The following is an 18362-nucleotide window of genomic DNA, read 5'->3' as shown; positions in this document are numbered from 1 at the left end:
ACACTGAGATAATGGTGGAAATGCTACATTTAGTCTGTAGCTCAGGGTTGCCCTTTTGTCTTAGGGGCCAAAGTGGTGGGCCACAGGCCAAAAAGACAAAATAAAATACAGCTGGGTTTTAAATACACACACATTTTCTAAACCGCTTATCCTTATGGGTCATGGGGGGAGCGGTAGCCTATCCCAGCAGTCATTGGGGAAGGCAGGATACACCCAGGACAGGTCACTAGTCCATTGCAGGGCGGGTTTGAAATAGAACATTTATCTACATTTTAACATTAAAAACATCAAAGATACAGTTTTATAATTAAAAGTAGTATATACCAGATAAAAATATTTTTGTTCTCTTGTGTGGAGGGTTGGGGTTAGGATAATGTTCTGCTGGATCAAATCAAACGTCCTCACGGGCCAAATTTGGAATCTGTCAGGTCATCTTACTCCAGCATGTCTGAAATCAAGTCATATGAAAGAAAAGAACAGTGAGAATTCTCAGCAGCTAATATATGCCACTGCTTTATTGCTGTTGTCACTATAGTGACCATTAACAAGTATGTCTTCTGCATGATATAAATATAGACAGCATAGACGGTGCTGCTGTTAGGGAAATAAAGATACAGACACTATAGAGGGCAGTTTAAAAGCTGTAGAATAAGTGAATGTCCATGGCATTCTTCATCACCAGTTTTGGTAGTTATAGTAAAAAAAAAGAAAAGGTCATATGAAATCAAGACAACTTGTAATTTCATTTATAGTTTACCATTCAGTAGAAAACACTGACATATTCCTTATTGCGTTATATTCCTATTAACTCCAATTGCGTTAATGATGTGTATATATAAATGATATATATATATATATAAATTCTCTCTCTCTCTCTCTCTCTCTCTATATATATATATCTATTTATATATATATATATATATATAAATAATTCGAGCATGTGACCTTGTGTGTGTATGTGTGTATATATATATATATATAAACACACACACACACACACACACACACACACACACAATACATATACACAAAAAACTGATGTAAATGCACCAAAATAAATGACAAAACACTGCAATAAAGATAAGTATTTAAATAAGATATAAAACATTGTACTTTGGAAATACAAAAATACAGAACTGCAAATTATTTCGCTACAAATAAGCTATTACTGTTAAACTGAGCAAGTCTGTGCTGTATAGTTCATTCAATTCTTAAACGTTGTGCCACGCAGCGGCGTGCTGAATGTTCCTCTTCCGCAACAGTGTGATCCGTGACTGACACGCCGTCATCCAATCACAAATCACATTGTAAAACCGATTCCGCCTGAGGAGCGATAGATAGCCAATGGGTGCGCTGAATGCGCAAAGAGGGCGTGTCCCACACCCAGAATGGACCAATGTGCCGATGAGTTGGTGGCTGCAGTGCGTGTAGTACCCGCCCACGACTCGCATTAGTGTTCTGGAAGACGCGGCGCAGCGAATAAAACACATGCGGGTTTCAGAACATGTTCATGTAAAATAAGAGAAATTGATTTTATTTTATTACGGGGGGATTAAAGCCGATCCAGCTGTTGCTGTTGCGCGTTAGAGTGGGTTACAGAAAAAGGTCTTGAGTTTTTTTTGTTGTTTGTTTTTTTAAAAAAACGAAAGGACAGGCCTTTTATTCCTCTTTAACCCCCTCCGCTGTGTGAGTGTGTGGATCTTTTTTTGCCCCTCCTGCCCCACTATCTGCCCCCCCTCAGGGGTGAGTCGGGCCCTTACCGCACAACCACGAGGCGAGGAGTGGAGCAGCGGGAAACGGGCGGCATGGCTGAGTTTGGGAACGGGCTGGCGGAGGAGTCGCTGCTGGACTCAGACCCCGGGCATCCGGAGCTGGAAGACCCGGGCGTGGGCGACGAAGAGCCGGGCTTGGAAGAGGGAGAGGCCGCTATCGAGGACCCGGTGAGTGGACAGGGACGACGGGGGTTATCGCGATTACAGCCACACACATCGAACGCTGAGCGTCTTTTACAAACGGTGTGGTGTTTTACTGTCGAAGTATGTTAGGTTTTGTTAAGAGAAAGTGTGGTTTGTGGTGTCGCCATTCCGGCTCTCAGCCCGCGTTTTGGCGCGCAGCTGTTCGGCCGCCATTTTGGCGCAAAACGTTGTAGTTTCTGCCGCTGCTGAAGGAGGAGAGTGAGAGAGGGAGTGAGAGAGGGGGGAAAAAAACACCGAGCAGAAAAAAATACCGAACGGAGATGCGAGAGAGACGGTGGGGGGGCGAGGGGAGGACACGGGCCGCCATTACCGCTGCTGTGGGAGCCTGTCTGCAGATTAAAGGCGAAATAAAAATAAAAATTTAACCGGCGCACGGTAAACACGACGCCTCTTTATCTTACGACTTTAAACGCGTTAGCTTTAGCTTGTAGCCTTTTTAGCTTCGCGTCGTCGGTCGGGTTGGAACGATAAAACGCTGACGACTTGTTTTTTGCCAGTTAAAATGCAATAAATGCAAGATATGCGTATTACTTTGGATGGAAACGCACATGTGAATGTGTATTGTTATTTATTCTTTATTTTTGTAAAGATATCGTTTAGGATTATTAGGTCATGCTAGCTAACGGGCGCTAGCTAACGTTAGCACGGATTCTGCTGATTTATTGCCGGCAAGTTCCCTGTTGTCACATTTTTGTTCGTTTTTGTTACTCATTTGTGTCCGAGAATGTAATGTAGGTGGTGGTAAATGACTTTATAAAGAGACTAGACTCTGTTTTAATAGAACACAAACCATCTCTTTGTTGTATATTTGCATCTTGGGTGGCATGTCTTGTATAATGAGTCGGGTTTTTTTCCCCCATTTTTTTGAACAGGGGTTGGTTTTGGGGGATGTGTTGGATGTAAACTGAGATTTTTGGGATGTGAAAGATGGACAGTGAAATTTCAGGATTTGATATATGTGCGTAAAAAGAGGTGTGGTGCTCTAAAGCAGTGCAGGTATGCCTCCCAATGCATAGCCTTACATGTAAGGCGTTGACATGATGCTGGTAACACGTGCTGTTCTTAACAGCTTGCTGACATGATTGCATCTCAGTATATGGTAAACGCATTTATGTATGGCGAGAATAGGGAATAAATAATGACAGGAGTGGATTTGATGGTGATGCACGCTGGCAGAAGCGCTTGGATGCTGCTGTGCTGTCCTAGGATGGAGCATGGTCGGATCCTGCTGCCCTGCAATGCAGCATTGCCACAAGAGCAGACTCCAGCTCTGTGGAGAAAAGGCATCACGCCCTGGATCAGGCTTTAACGGCCATGAGCGAGCTATATGGAAAGCGTTATGATCTTTTTACTGGCATTTTGTTGTCAGAAAATGCAGTCAGAACAAGAGAAATGTTTAATGTAGGGTGCTACTAAAACATGTAATTTCGTGTCAAATTCTAACAGCAAAACTCATTTAAATAGAATTCATTTTTTAGTATGCAAAAGAATTCATGGCTTTTTTGTGGAAGCTGTTTTCGTTTTTAATCCTACATTTTTGATATCAGAAATTAAAATTAAGTTAAAACTTCATTATAATATCAGTTATGAAAACCTCTTAGTCATATGAGTTTTGACTGTTCGGAGTTCATTTTAATTGCAGGAGCAGTTTTTAGTAATATGAATTACATTCTAGCGAAATGCTAATGCAGTTTTCATGTTGAAATTTAACTAGTGAAAATTGAATTGTTGCATGTTAAAACGTAAAAGGACATCTTTGGTCACATCTAAGAATTAAACTAATAAAGAAATTTGAGTGTTAGATTTAAAATTTTACTATGATGGTTTTAATTTTTCATTATTACACCCCCTCCCCCCCATTTTCTTTCATGCTAGTAATTTTTTTTTTCTCCTCCCATTTGTGCTGGGGAAAGTAAAGGCTTCTTACTAGTGTACTAGTGCTAACATCTTGCTGGAACCAGTATCTTGCATGCGAAAATATTTTTTGCTTGTAAATGTTGAAGTTTGACTTGTTAGAATGAACTGCTTAATGTCATATTTAATTTTAATTGTATTAAATCTGTTACTTAACTGATTTCTGATATCAAAAAACTTAGTTAATTGGTGCTGCAGAAACGTAGATAAGTTGTGTCGTTATAGTCGTTAGTGATCATTATTGTGAAGGTTTTTTAGTTTCCATCAGTATTGATATGATGCCATGTAAACTGAAGCATGTTTTCATATATTAAAGTTGTGTGTATGGGTGATCACTTAAAGCTCATTTGTACTGTGTTTGTGCACGAAAATAAATACTGTCCGTTTCAAACGATGTAACGGTCACTGCTCATATACTTCCTTGTGTCCTTTGCATTGGCTTGGATGTTATGCAATACATCTGCTAGAGGGCACTCGAGTCAAAAGTTTTTGATGACAACAAGCACAGTGTTGGTGGAGGGTTCGTAATAATGTACCTGCTACAGAAAAGGCAGCCTTGGAGACAGCAGTGGTCTGTGAGGCCATTAAGTGCTTTGTGACATGTGGACAAGGTTTTTTTTTTTTTTTTTTTTTCCTTCCACTTACCAATGAGAGAAACTGACATCATGTCTTGCTTGAACTATTGCTGCGCTGTCCCCACAGTTTCCACCAGTACTGTTGTTACTCTGTATCAGTATCTGTGTTTAATGTGAAGTATAAGTGAACCTTTACTCTGACATGTCTGGCCTGAGATTAACCAACAATATTCATCATATTTTTTTTAGACATGAAAGAGATAAACCCCCGGGTCATTAACGGTAATGTTATGTGGAATTGGCGCTGTACGCTGCAGCTTTATCAGTAGGGAGAAAACCACAAAGGTCTTGTTGACCTTGTCACAGTCACCTATGTACATATACATACATTGTTATAAATAGTGTAATAAATAAAAATATTCTAGTGTATATCTGTCATCGCTGTTGGAGCAAAATCTCATAGTAGTGGGAAAGGAATGTTCTACGTGATTTTTATTGTGAGGTGGTTTAGCATGTAGGGATGCACAGATGCCAGAGTTCTGGCCCACAACAGTTATTTTTTGTGTAAATATCAATGTAGAAATTGGGGAAAGTGTCACTCGGTTATTGTAATTTTTATTTATTTATTTATGAACAAATAAAAAAAATGAAGTTCAGATATTTTAAGTTATATACAGTCAAGTAAACGTCCTATTTTGAAGTTTGGTGTTTCAATCAATATTTAACCATTTGAAACATGAGTCAAATTTGTGAGTCCTTGCGATTCTATCATGCATCCTTGGCAACTTTTATTCAAGTTAATTTTGGACTGTATGTATTGGTTTATTCACCATTTGTAACAGCAAAAATTCAAATGGAAGGTGTGGTTCTCATATTTGCATTTATTTTGCATCATTTGAAAAGTGCTAGCTGTCCTTTGTGTGAACACTTTATAAAGAATAGACCAATACTTATGGTGCAAAATCCATAATTATTTAGAATAGCTTTTTTTTTTTTACTTTAGCGTACGTAAGAGTGAAATATATTTTATGTGCTGTTGTAAAAAATGTAAGGTTTTGTTCTGACATTGACACTACTGTAACATTTAACAAATGTTTCTGTATTATAAATCTGCAGGAGCTGGAGGCCATTAAAGCCCGTGTGAGAGAGATGGAGGAGGAAGCGGAGAAACTGAAGGAGCTTCAGAACGAGGTGGAGAAACAGATGAACCTCAGTCCTCCGCCTGGTAAGAGGGAGAGCAGGGTTTTGGAGAGTGTGCAGGCAGGGGCAATGTGGGGTGGGGGTGGGGGTGGGGAGAACACTGCGCATCAGCCACTACTGACAAATAGGTCTGTGCTACAGCGGGCAGATTCAATGGGGTCAGTCAAGATTTTTGACTGAAAAAGGACATAACCTACTTTCTGTTAAAGGACTGCTTGTGAATAGTGAGCTTAGGATGACATGATAAAACATAGTGTAGTGAGCAGAACATTAAGCTTCACTTTGCTCAATGTAAGGTCACTAAATAACAAAACACTGATTTGAGATCTTGAAAAGCACAAGCTTGAACATGGCTCAGTCAAAACGGCAGAGCAATTCTACTTGAAGCGGCTCCTGAAAACTACAGATTTATGCATACAGTAAGAGGTGGAGGAGGAGGAGTAGTATGCATTTATAATTGTGACTAACTGCAAAAATACCAGTTTTGGTCAGTGTATGTATTTTAAGTATGTTGCGATAAACTTTTTAGTGATACTTCTATGTCACTAATTGTAATTTATATACCTCCAGTGCATCGTGGTAAGTTTTTGGCAGAAATTTGAGTTAATATCAGTCATATCCACAAGCTGTAACAATTTTTCTGTCTGGGGAGTTTTAACTTGCATATTGAAAATCTGTCAAACAGCAAGGCTTTTGAATTCATTAGACTTCTAGAGACATTTGATTTGAAACAGCACAGGGGCAGCCCATCCCACAAGCTCGGTCACAGCCTGGATCTAATCATCACTTAAGGTTTAAACACAAATGTGCCCCTCATCACTGATTTCATATCAGATCATTTCTGTATTTTCCTTCAAGTCAGTTTAGAAGTAAGGTTAAAAAGTACCTGAAAGTTACTTTAAAAAGCAGTTTGATCAAATACAGCTCTGACTCTCTCCTGTAATGATCTGATCTCTGATCTAAATGCTTGATTAAGGGAAACTTGTCAATTATGCTCCAGTTAAAGGGAAGAAAAACTTGCGTACTCATAAAAATCCATAGGTACATGCTAAAATACACCAGAGGAGTTGTCATAAATCGTAAAACTAAACAGGGATTGCAGGCATATTATTCTCAAAAAGCAGATCACTTAAAGTAATGGTAGGAAAATATCCAGTCAGTCATACTTCTCCTTAAGATGTTTTTTGATTATATTCAAAGTGATGTTTTAACTGTTGTAAATTATCCTCCGTCAACAAGTGCTTTCCACATGCTTTTAAAATCACCTTGGAGAAATCTCTTCCAAAAAAAAAAACCAAAAAACTTTGACTCCCACAAAGTTCAGTTTTAGGGCCTTTGTCCTTGTCATGTTTTTTCTAGGTGATCTCATTACAAAACATATACATTATGTTCTTACTGGGCTTCCTAAGAAAACAATACATCCCTTACAACTCGTACAAAATGTGGCAGCTCACATCCTAACAAAAATGGAGAGAGATCATGTCACTCATTTTGAAAGAACCTCACTGGCTGTCTGTATCTTTCAGGATAGATTTTAAGTTCTGCTTCTAGTATTTAAACATCCAAGTGACCTAGCACCTGCTTACATCGCAGTGTCTGCTACAGCATGTGATCTTAAATCTGCAGATATTGGCCTTCTGCGGATACATTCTGCAAAATGCACATAATGTGAAGAGTGCTCTTTTGATTACTATGGCTTTAAATTGTGGAATTAAGTTCCATGTTTTGTTTTTGTTTTTATTTATTAAGACAGTCAAGTGCAGTGTACTCTAAGAAGCTCTGTGCACCCACTTTAAGAAACATTTAAAAACAGATCTCTTAAAAGTATGAAAATTACAGAAACAATTTAGATGAGTACTGTTGATGTTTGTTCAACTTTAGACCAATCAGAGCAAATTCTGAGCATTTATCAAGATAAATTTAGTTGTAATTGTTTTAAAAGAATGCCTCATTATTGATTGTGTCTTAAAGTGAAGTGTCTTTTTGTTCCCCCTGTGCAGCTGGTCCTGTCATCATGTCCATTGAAGAGAAGATGGAGGCAGATGGAAGATCAATCTATGTTGGGAATGTAGGGGCCACTATTTACTTCTTTCTTTTTAAATAAAAAAAATGTTATTAAATGTAGAGTAGTTGTTTTAATTTCTGAATACTTGGTGTATTACTACTTAGATTAGAAATGTAAGGTATTGTAATGGTCAGTACCTCAGTAGGTGATGCGCTTCCCACAAATTACTTTCAATTGCAGCTAATAAGAGCATTTATTTTTTTCTGGCTCAATAATGATTTAATTTTAAATGTAAGGAACAGTTGCAGAGTTATTTTTGAAATTTTTAAGTGAGCTTCAGAAGCATAAACAAAATTGAACAATTCTAATACAGTGTAATGTTCAGGCATTTTTAAAAATATTTGATGCCAAATTTTCCAATTTTAGAGGAATTTATTAATCCAATGGTGGTGTGTTTATGGTCCAGCTACATAATGTTTTCAAGACTTATTTGTTCCAACTAGCTCATAGTATGGAATTGCATGCATTTTTAAAGATATTGTAAGCAATGTGGTTTGAAATACACCTTCTACAAATGGACTGTCTGTTGATGTTTAGTGTATGATGCTTTAAAACTGAAGTATTAGGGGCTTTTTAAAAATGATAGTTTATCTTTGTCACCTCTACAACACTGAATTGCCCCCCTCTCTCTCTCTCTCTCTCTCTCTCTCTCTCTCTCTCTCTCTCTCTCTCTCTCTCTCTCTCTCTCTCTCTCTCTCTCTCTCTCTCTCTCTCTCTCTCTCTCTCTCTCTCTCTCTCTCTCTCTCTCTCTCTCTCTCTAGGTGGATTATGGTGCAACAGCAGAAGAGCTGGAGGCTCACTTCCATGGCTGTGGCTCTGTTAATAGAGTCACCATCTTGTGTGACAAGTTCACAGGACACCCCAAAGGGTAATCAACAAATTAAACTTTCTTGTCATGCCATTCTTTCTTTGTCGTAGTTCTCACTGTAAGGCCAAAAAGAGTCAATTTACAGTAGATGATGTACATGTGATGCTGTGGGGAAACTTCCCCTAGGTATTTCTATATACTTGAAATTTAAGCTTCAATTTAATTTTCGATTATGAGGTCAGGATTAGATTTTTTTGTTTGTTTTTATTAAGGTTTTTAATTGTAGAACGTAATTAGAACTCAAGATAAATGTGATAGTCCTGCTCCTTCTCCATCTAGTGGTTTCTATGAATATTTAACAAAAGTCTGCAAATAAGGCTTGCTTGGGCACAAGCAAGGAACATACTATATCAGCAATGCACTTTCAAAATCACCCCTACAAATAAAATAGCTTGAGTTTAAAGTTGAAGTCTTCTATCTTTTTTTTTTTTTTTTTTTTTTTTTTAAGTATATTTGAGTAAAAATGTATCATTTTATTCATCTCAAGAAGGATGTGTGCTGTGCAAAAGCATGAAGCAGAAATTTTCTAACTAAGCGACAGTGGTGTTATAAACTGGAAAATAAGTTTAAAAGAGCAAAAGAAAACCTACTTCTTGTCACAGGGTTGTATGTTACCATAACTACATTAGTCTCTGAAATGTCTGCACCTCCCTGATCAGACAGGGAAGCTTTGTATTTCTAGGTAAATCGAGGAGGGTCTAATTGCAGTACCAATTGATGGTGTTTGTGATGCAGGACCAGTAACACTGCTGAGTAAACAGAACTACAATGGCGTTTTGAGGCCTCTGTTAATAAAAATAGACTTTGAGAATACAGTCATAATATTTTGAGATTAAAGATATAAAGTTATGAAAAAAAAAGACAGTATTAGTTTAAGTGCTAACTGTAGGAGGGCTGCCGTAATGCGTTGGGGTCTTCTCCTTCAACAAAACATTTTCCTCAGAGTATGTCTGGCTCTTTATTCTAAATAAACAGTTTCCTGCACAGCTGTTTCTTATACTAGCAACAGGCTGGTGCTGATGTGCAGGAGAGGCAGGGAGACTGAGTATTTCTTTATGGGTGAAATCGGTATGAACGTATAACTGTACCAACTCCACAACGGCACTCACTTTAACATGAGAAGGTGCTGCCTTTCCTTTGCAAAGACTTTGGCCACAATATTGCGACCTTTAATTTCCAAATATTATCATTGAAATATTATGACTTTCTTCTCCAAATGTTACGATTTTATTTATAAAAAATACAGGTTTTCTCAAAATATTCTGACTTTTTTATTAAGTGTTCCTAAAACGCTATCGTAAAGAACAGCGTGAAAAATTGTGACGATTACTAAAGTTGAAAACGAGCGCTTTCATTACAGATTAAGTTTACTGTTACATTAACGTTTTGGTACAATCTTAAAAGCACGTGGTTGCTTGATGGTTAACAGTACTTAACTTTGCCAAAGTTATTTATATAAGCTGGCAGCACCATGGTAACCCCTGCTGAATAAAGACCATTAAGATTAAAATCTAATGGTTTTTGCCTCCTAATGGTTACCAATGGAGACCGCTAGTTTCCAAGTTGAAATCTGGAATCTCCTGCTAAATCATTAGGCTCCTTTATATGATCAACGCATCAAGGAAAGGCAAAATGCATTACAAACCCCCAAGAACCAACAGAAACATTTTTTTCTTTTTCTTCTCTCATTAGGAACATTTAACATTTAGATTCAGTTGTTATGCATTCATTTAAATAAAACTGTTATGGAGCAGATTGCGTAGTGCTGCTACTGTTCAGACCACAAGTTCATGTCAGGAGACAATTACATGTCGTGAGACAGAACTCAATACAAATCAGCAGAAGCTATAAATACATGCATATTTGTTTTTAAATGCCAAATGCTCATTAGATAGTTATGTAGATACAATATTAATTTAGTATTAGTAACGTTTTAGCAACTATTGATGTATTTTCCCCAATGAGTCATATCCACCAATGAGAGCGATTTTGCAGACATATCGGCCAATGAATAAGTGGGTGTTCTTGTTTTACAGAAACGCCTTTCATTGCTCTGTTAGCTAAATCTGCTATTTTTCTTTGTTTCCACTTAACTCTCTGCTTAATCCTTCCTTCCTGAACATCATGATGCAGGTTGTGAGGTAGATTCTTTATAGCTTTGTTATTAATTATAGTAATCCATCTGTTTGGTCTTCAGAAAAGGCACTTGAGGCTCCTTGTAGTGAGCAATAGAGAACATGAAGGCGTCTCTGCCTGACCAGTGTACAGCTGTATCGATTTTGTGTTCAGAAGTTTATACACAGCAGCAATTTCTTCTGAAATCAAGGGTATTAATAGGGAGTCCTGCTTTCCTGCAGTAACAGCCTCTGGAAGGCTGTTTTTACAACATTGTTGCATTCAGCCACGAGGAAGTTGGTGTTGGATGATTAGTTCTAGATTATAAACGCTACTCCCAACTCCTCTCCCATTCTGTTGGCACTGCTTTTCTGCTTTTTGGGGTTTAGAATTAGGCTTATGCAAAAAGGGCTAGAATAGAAAAATAAATTCAGACTAGAAAAGGGGTCAGAAGCACAACCAGTGTTACAAAATGTTATTTGGCACATTGCATGTACACATTTCCACATATTTTGAGGTTAACATTTAACAGAACTAATTAAGAGTATGTTGTGATTTTAATATGTTCATGTTGGCTTAAACAATTGTACCAGTTTTTTCCGAATTCCACATAATGCCGTCATTCAGAGCAGTTTGATGTGAAATGGTTCATTGTAGAGAATAAGTGGGGTGCTATTGTGCCTTGCAACACCATGCAGAAAACTCCTCAGCAAACCTGTTCTTCTGTTTTGTTTTTTGTTTTTTTTGTTTTTAACCTACAGATCAAAAACGTATAAAATACGTTGTGACTGCTTTTTAACATCTCAGCTTGTCTATGCTTGTCTAACAACTTTGTTCTCTTCAAATTAAAGGTTTGCATATATTGAGTTTGCAGACAAGGAGTCTGTTCGGACAGCCATGGCGCTGGACGAGTCCTTATTCCGAGGGAGGCAGATAAAGGTAAATATGTGAACAAAGTAGGTGTTTTCGTTGGGAAAAAAATTACTTGAAAATGTGAGGCACTCTCAGAAAACCAATATAGAATTTTTGATACATTACTGCTTTTATTGTCTGTAATCCATGCTATATGAGAAGTCAACATAACTGCTTAGGAGCAATGCAGCAATTCTTTCACTCACTAACGTTTGAATCATAAGTTGCCTGCTGCCTCTTAAAGCAGTAGTTCAGTTTAAAAAAATTTTTTTTTGTATAGGCTCCCCTCCCCATCTTGCATCAAATGTAGTCAATCGACCAAGATATGTTTGATGTCTAAAGTTTTCTTCTGTAATTTTAATGCAGGAGCTATGAGGCTAAGCTCTGAGGAGACTTGCTTGTGTAGTTTCTGTCACTGACACATTGTCATGTATAAACATGGATAACTGAGTTGCATAGCTGTAAATAGCAGTATCAAAGCCTGAATTTTGTGTTCTTTTGTTCCAGGTTGGGGCTAAGAGAACAAATCGGCCCGGAATCAGCACCACAGACCGCGGGTTCCCCCGGGCCCGTTTCCGTTCACGTGGAGGGAACTTCTCATCTCGGGCTCGATACTACAGTGGCTACACACCCCCTAGAGGCAGAGGACGGGCCTTCAGGTGAGCGCTACTGCATCCCGCAGACTCATGACAGATGCACACTTCACAAACATTAATTTAGCAGAAATTTAAAGAGGTCAGATTAGTCAAAAGCCAGCAGATGTTTGGTTCTGGCATGTCTAGTGTACATCCAGGGGTCTCTATTTGCAAATGGAAGTAAAACATTTTATGGGGCTTCTGTTTAAGGTCTAGAATTCATGCTCTCATTTTTTTTGAGACAAACCATGACATACAATAGACGTGGGCGCAGCTGGACCCATTGCAGGCCAGATGTAAACTTTGGCCACTTTATGAGAAACCCGTTCCTTGCAGCTCCAGCTTGCTGGTGTACAGCTAGGCTGCAGCCCTTTCTGTTGATGGACAGAACAGTGTGCGCTAGTAAATGGTCTACACTCTGTAACTGTAAACATACAAATATATGGCAGGTGTTGAGTACAAATTTAACTTGCAGCTTAATATGTACCACAAAAAAAAAACTTCTGTACTATTTTTGGAGTGCAGTAATACATGTGAAACTGTAGTTTTATTATAGGGGAAAATACAGAAATAGTCATGGCAGAGTTTTTTTTTTTTTTTTTTTTTTTTTTTTTTAACTGTACTCAGCCGAAGTTTTTGGCACCTCAGAAAATTAGACTTGAGATATTTAACATTTACTTGCTTAGAAAGACACATTAGAATAAACACAAATAACAGTACAGTAAATAGTGACATGCCAGTGTTTTCATTCAAACATTTCCAGCTTTCTACTACTAGCAGTCCTGTATTAATTGTGATGATCATCCAATATCTGCTTTGGATAATCAGTACTTAAGCTAAATTAAGTCTGCTGCTGATGTCATTTAACAGCCAGGCGAGTTGTCCAGGCAACCAGGAACCACATTTTGTTCTTCAACTCATTTGAAAGATATTATTTACCTTCTTTCACAATGAGAAATTCTTGTTACTTTTTACAGTATTTAGTTACAATTGCATCTATCTTAATTACATATGTTGACAAGTTAAACACACCGCTTAAGCTAAGTGCTTGACTTAAGCACAGAACTGTATAGGCTAGTGATAAGTAATCTGACCCACCCTAAAGAGAGCTACTTTTTGATTCAGTAATACCTAGGTTGTAGTCTGTTGAGGCAATAATTTTGTCTTAAAAGGTAGAAGCCACAAGGCTTGCAGAGCATTAGAATGCCAAACAGTCATGGTTACCTTGGTTAAGCCCATAAGTGTTTTAGTTTTGTAGTAAAGTTTTAGTTTTGTTGCTTTGAACAGAAGGGATACAGAATGTTAGCAAATCTGTTTAACCTAATCAGAAAATCTAGTGTACAACTCAAATTAGACTTGTTTTGAAGTCACTACTTAACATTGATTAACCAGTTTCCGGTTTAGATGCTACACCACTGAACTAGACAGCAAATCCAAACTAGGCAGGTTGGAAACCTATTACCTCAATTATAGGACAAAGAAAACAACCCAAACTGTTCTGACCTCCAATAGGGTGACTTTTTGCACACATTTAATGTTTTGAGTCATGTACAGTTTCTTATTAGGTTGTGTGAATAACTATCTAAATGTAGGTATTGTGAAATAAACAATCTGTCCTACAGTTTCTTGTTAGATTACATGGGATATATACCAGCGTTCTGTAACGCCTCCAATCTCACAACAGTAGCTACAAAATAGCACATTTGTGGGTGGAGCATGGACAAGTTACTTGGACAAATTGTTTGAAATTAGGATATGGGCTTGCAATGACAGAATATGGGCACACGCTTGCATGTTATGTAGAGATGGAACTACAGTTAGTCTTCTGTTACTTACAAAAGGCAAAGCATTTTCCATCCTGCATGAATGCCTGCAGAACATTCACTCATCCAAACATCTGCATTTGATTAGCATGCTTAAATTACAAAAAACGTGGTTATTTGTTAATGTTGATATGCTTAGTAGCCCTGGAGTTTTAAGGTTTAAAGTCCTTCTTATGGAGCTTAGCCGTTTCGTTTTTTTAAAAAGTAAACGGCTTAGTGATGGTGATAAAAGCTCAGGACATAGACGTGTTATTTGTAGTGTCTTTCTCCAGTTAGAATAACTGTCTGTACAAGAGGTGATAGGTCAGAGTTGTCAGGTTTCAGGTTATGGTTTTAAGTAAGGATGTTTTATTCATTTTGGACATTATTTCCCTTTTCCACCACTCGGGCAAATCTGGTTTAGTTACTGCGTTGCAGATGCCTACATCAGATGCCTACATGTGTAGGTAGTCTCATAACTAGGCTTGGGTGATTTGGCATTGTTTTCAATGTGGAGTCAGTAGTCCTGCATGGTTTTCCTTTCAGTAGACAAAATTGGTTCAAAATGCTGCAGAGTCTAGGCCTAGGCTTGATTTTTGTCTAGGAATCCCATGGTATGTCTAGTTGCAACATTCCCGCTAGTAAGTAGGTACGTAGAGTGCGCTGATATTTATTTTTGCAAATTGTTCTGCAAATCCATTTTTGTAGTAGGTACCTTTTTTTTTTTTTTTTTTTTTTTTTTTTTTTTTTTTTTTTTTTTTTTTTTTTTTTTGGGTTGTTTTTATAATGCTGCAGGTTTTTAAATGTATTGTTCTGGATTGCTTAAAATTTGCACTGTTAGAAGTTTACAACTGTGACTTGGTGTCAAATACTGGTTGTGTCTTGCCATTAGATGGCAGATGTTAATTCCGTTTGATTGCTAGATTTGCATTAATCCATTTAGTGCTACTCTGCAGCCACATTATGAATTGTAACTATGGAAATTTATGCAACTTTTTAAAAAAGTGTTTGATATTTATAAAAATGACCTGTTTGTAGGGGGTAAGCTAGTCTTCAATCCTACGATGAGCTATTCTTCACTTCCAGAATGGAGGGTTCATTCCTGCAGCCTGATATTGACTTCAATATCTAAACACTTTAGTGTGTAGTCTAAGCTGTGCTTTTATCAGCACATGCTTGGAGGGGGTGGGAATAGGGAGTTGTTGTTGGGGGTTTTTTTTTTTTTGGTTTGTTTTTGTTTTTTTGGGGGGTGGGGGGGCACGGGTGACTGTTCAGCTGTGTTTATGGAAATCTGGCTGCTTGAATTAGATGTCCTTGCATTTGGCGTGCGCCAAGTTCTGTGGAGACTGCATAATACTGGAGTGAATGTGAGCGTATGTTTGGTTGAGTATCTGTGTTTTGAAGGGGCAACTTGTCCCCAAAATCTCTCCCCTACAGTGACAACAGGAGGTGCCCTTACAGAGAGAGATAAAGAGGGAGAGAGGATGCCTTCACCTCAACACTATCTTTTTTTCAACACTGGAATATTATATTAATGCACTTGAAGCTCCCTCAAGCTTCTCTTAAAGCTAAATTACCAGATTTACAATGCAAATTATTAAAATTGAGATGGTATACATCATAATAACAAATAGCAAATTCTGTATACCTGAAACATGTATGCCATTTTTATTTGTATTATATGTCTACCTGAGCCCCATAGGTACATGCACATACACTATAATCGGGAAAAAATAAAATAAATAAATTTGGTGTCCATCTTCAACCGGGAAAAAGAAAACAAAAAAAAACTCACCCTCTTTTTCTCTCTCTTTTCCAGGGGCCGAGGGCGATCAACATCGTGGTATTCCCCTTACTAATACACCACACCCACTACCCCCCCCCCCCACTCATTTCCCTCTTTTACTGTCACCCTCCCTGTCCCCATACAAAAAAGAAAATACTCCCCCTCCCCCTTCAATAAAAGAAGAAAAAAAGAAGAAAAAAGACAAAAAATGGAAAAAAGAGAGAAAAAAAGAAAAGAGCATCTCGTGGACAGACAGACTGACTGGCCTCAGTGTGCGATTGTGTGTGCGTGCGTGTGCGGAGGTGTTGCAGTCACCCTGGTAAGGTACAGAAACGGTCCTTGGGGGAGTTTTGGAATTTGGTGGCATTTGTTTTGTTCAAAATTTGAGATGATGTTATCTCAGGCTGCAGATGTGTCTCCTTTGTCTGGCTGTGAGTTCCTCATACCAAAAGGAAAAAAAAACACACAGCCCACTCAATGTTTGCAAAAAGCTAGGATTATTTGTTTTCATTTTTTCTACTTGTACCGTGAATATGTGAAAGTTCCAACAGCAAGTATGTTTTTTTTTGTTGTTTTTGTTTTGTGTTTTTTTCCCCAAGTTATGGTATTGGAAGTTCATATTGCTTTTTCTTTCTGCGCGCTTTCGAAAAGTTAATGCTCACCCCCATCCTCATGTTTTTTGCACTCCCATTTCTTCTTTTTCTTTTTTTTTTTTTTTTAATTGCAGGGATGCACAATGATATTGGAATCATATCGGTATGAGCATCGGCTGGATGTTTAGATCTGTTAGATCTGATTTTAAACCGATATTTGCTGTATTTATTGCGCTACAAGTCGGCATTTTATTCATTTTACTGCATTTGTGACAGAAATGGTTTTTTTTCTGTAATGCTAATCTAGGTAGTCTAGATTTTATATGCGTTTATTTATCAGCATTGGCAGATAAGTACATGGATGAACATCTGCATCGGCCCATTTGGCAATTCCCATATCGGTGCATCCCTAATTTATAGCCCTGTGTTCTGCACCACCGTGACAGTGGCTTAGTTCAGAGTTTAATGAGTTTTTCTTTTTTCACCCTCATCCCTCCTTTCTACAAACAGCATCCTCAGGCATGACCGGTTTCTTTTTTTTTTTTTTTCCTCATTGTCTTCTGATTTATTTCCCCATCATATACTCTCTCTCTCTCTCTCTCTCTCTCTCTCTCTCTCTCTCTCTCTCTCTCTCTCTCTCTCTCTCTCTCTCTCTCTCTCTCTCTCTCTCTCTCTCTCTCTCTCTCTCTCTCTAGCGTGCGCTCTCTCTTCTCTCTCCCTCTCTGTATACTAGACCACTTCTTGTCGTTTCAGGTTTCAGGACCAGTGGAGGCTGACCACCCCGCCCCCCGTGGCCGCAGCGCCCCCTACTGTCTCGGCAGCGTCTCTATCTCTCTCTGCTCCTGCTATACACACTCACCCCATCCTGTCTGTGTGGGGGGGAGGGGGAGGGGGGCAGGGAGACCACCGGCCCACTGCAGGCGGCATTTACTACAGTAGTAACAAGCGCTGAAGCTTTTACTCCCCCCCCCCCCCCCCAACCCCCCCTCCCCCCCAACCCCCTTCACCCCACTGGCTGACATGCATCAGGCCCACACAAACACATACACGCACACTACACACGTCCACCACATATTTAAAATGGCGACAGCTAAAAGCTGCACGATGGCTGCAGCAGCTGGTTTAAAATTGCAAGTGATTGAGGCAGGAGCAGAGAGGGGTTATTAAGGGGGGGATACAAAAAAAATGTTTAGGAGCCCTGAATTTTCAGCACGCCGTGCAATTCCGGCACGATTCGAGGACTGACATGTGGGCCACAGGAATCGGCTATTTAAAGAAGGAAGGGTGCAGAGCTTTTGCCGGAACGGGGGGGAGGTGGGAGGGGGTTGAAGAGGGGGTGGTTTTGGGGAGACTTGTATGGAGAGGGATATTTTTTTTCCCCTTTTTTTTATTTTTTTAATTTTTTCCCCTTTTGGGTTTTTTTTCCCCCCTTTTTGTTTTCTTTTCGTTTTTTGAGATGGGGAGTGGGTTTGGAGGGGAAAAAAGTTTTGCTTTTTTATTTTTATTTTTAACCCATGAGTCTGTAATTAGAAAAAAAAAAATAAAAGACATTGTAAAAATTAAGTATTGTGTACGTTTTTTGTTTATTTTTTGCTTTGGAGAAATTGGTTTTCTAGTATTTGTACATGCACATTATAATTTATCAAAATGATTGACAGTTCAACTGTTGATTTGAGAATGTTAATTAATTATAAGAAACATTCTGCTGGCTTAGCAGCGTAAGTGGCTGTGGTTTACATGAAAAGATTTTTGCCAATCCAATTGATTGATTACAATCGGATTACAGATTCAGACTGAGGTGTTTTATATACTCACTATTCAACAATATGATGAGAAACTTGGTTTACAAAGCTGGTTGTGGAATGGATAAAGCAGGCTAACATTAAGTGTAAGAGACATCATAGCTTACACCATGCTTCAT

The 18362-nt window shown here is 38.5% G+C and overlaps 1 protein-coding gene across 3 annotated transcripts; it reads left to right on the top strand.

The window, feature by feature from the left end:
* The first annotated feature begins 1452 nt into the window (after positions 1-1452).
* pabpn1 (poly(A) binding protein, nuclear 1) lies at positions 1453-18004 on the top strand. Of its 3 annotated transcripts, none has more exons than XM_017696218.2 (7): positions 1453-1940; positions 5582-5690; positions 7666-7733; positions 8492-8598; positions 11565-11652; positions 12133-12284; positions 17195-18004. In XM_017696218.2, exons 1-7 carry the CDS (start codon positions 1806-1808, stop codon positions 17391-17393), a joined length of 858 nt encoding a protein of 285 aa, XP_017551707.1. In that variant the 5' UTR covers positions 1453-1805; the 3' UTR covers positions 17394-18004. The 3 variants fall into 3 exon arrangements, with proteins under 3 accessions (XP_017551707.1, XP_017551708.1, XP_017551709.1); XM_017696219.2 differs by lacking the exon at positions 17195-18004 and adding an exon at positions 15882-16300 and having other exon boundaries at positions 1454-1940; XM_017696220.2 differs by lacking the exon at positions 1453-1940 and adding an exon at positions 2205-2351.
* The last annotated feature ends 358 nt before the right edge of the window (positions 18005-18362 follow it).

The sequence above is a fragment of the Pygocentrus nattereri genome, chromosome 24 (assembly GCF_015220715.1).
Source record: "Pygocentrus nattereri isolate fPygNat1 chromosome 24, fPygNat1.pri, whole genome shotgun sequence".
Classification (NCBI taxonomy): domain Eukaryota; kingdom Metazoa; phylum Chordata; class Actinopteri; order Characiformes; family Serrasalmidae; genus Pygocentrus; species Pygocentrus nattereri.
Note: the sequence above shows the minus strand (reverse complement) of the source record. Positions and strands in the feature narration are given on the sequence as shown.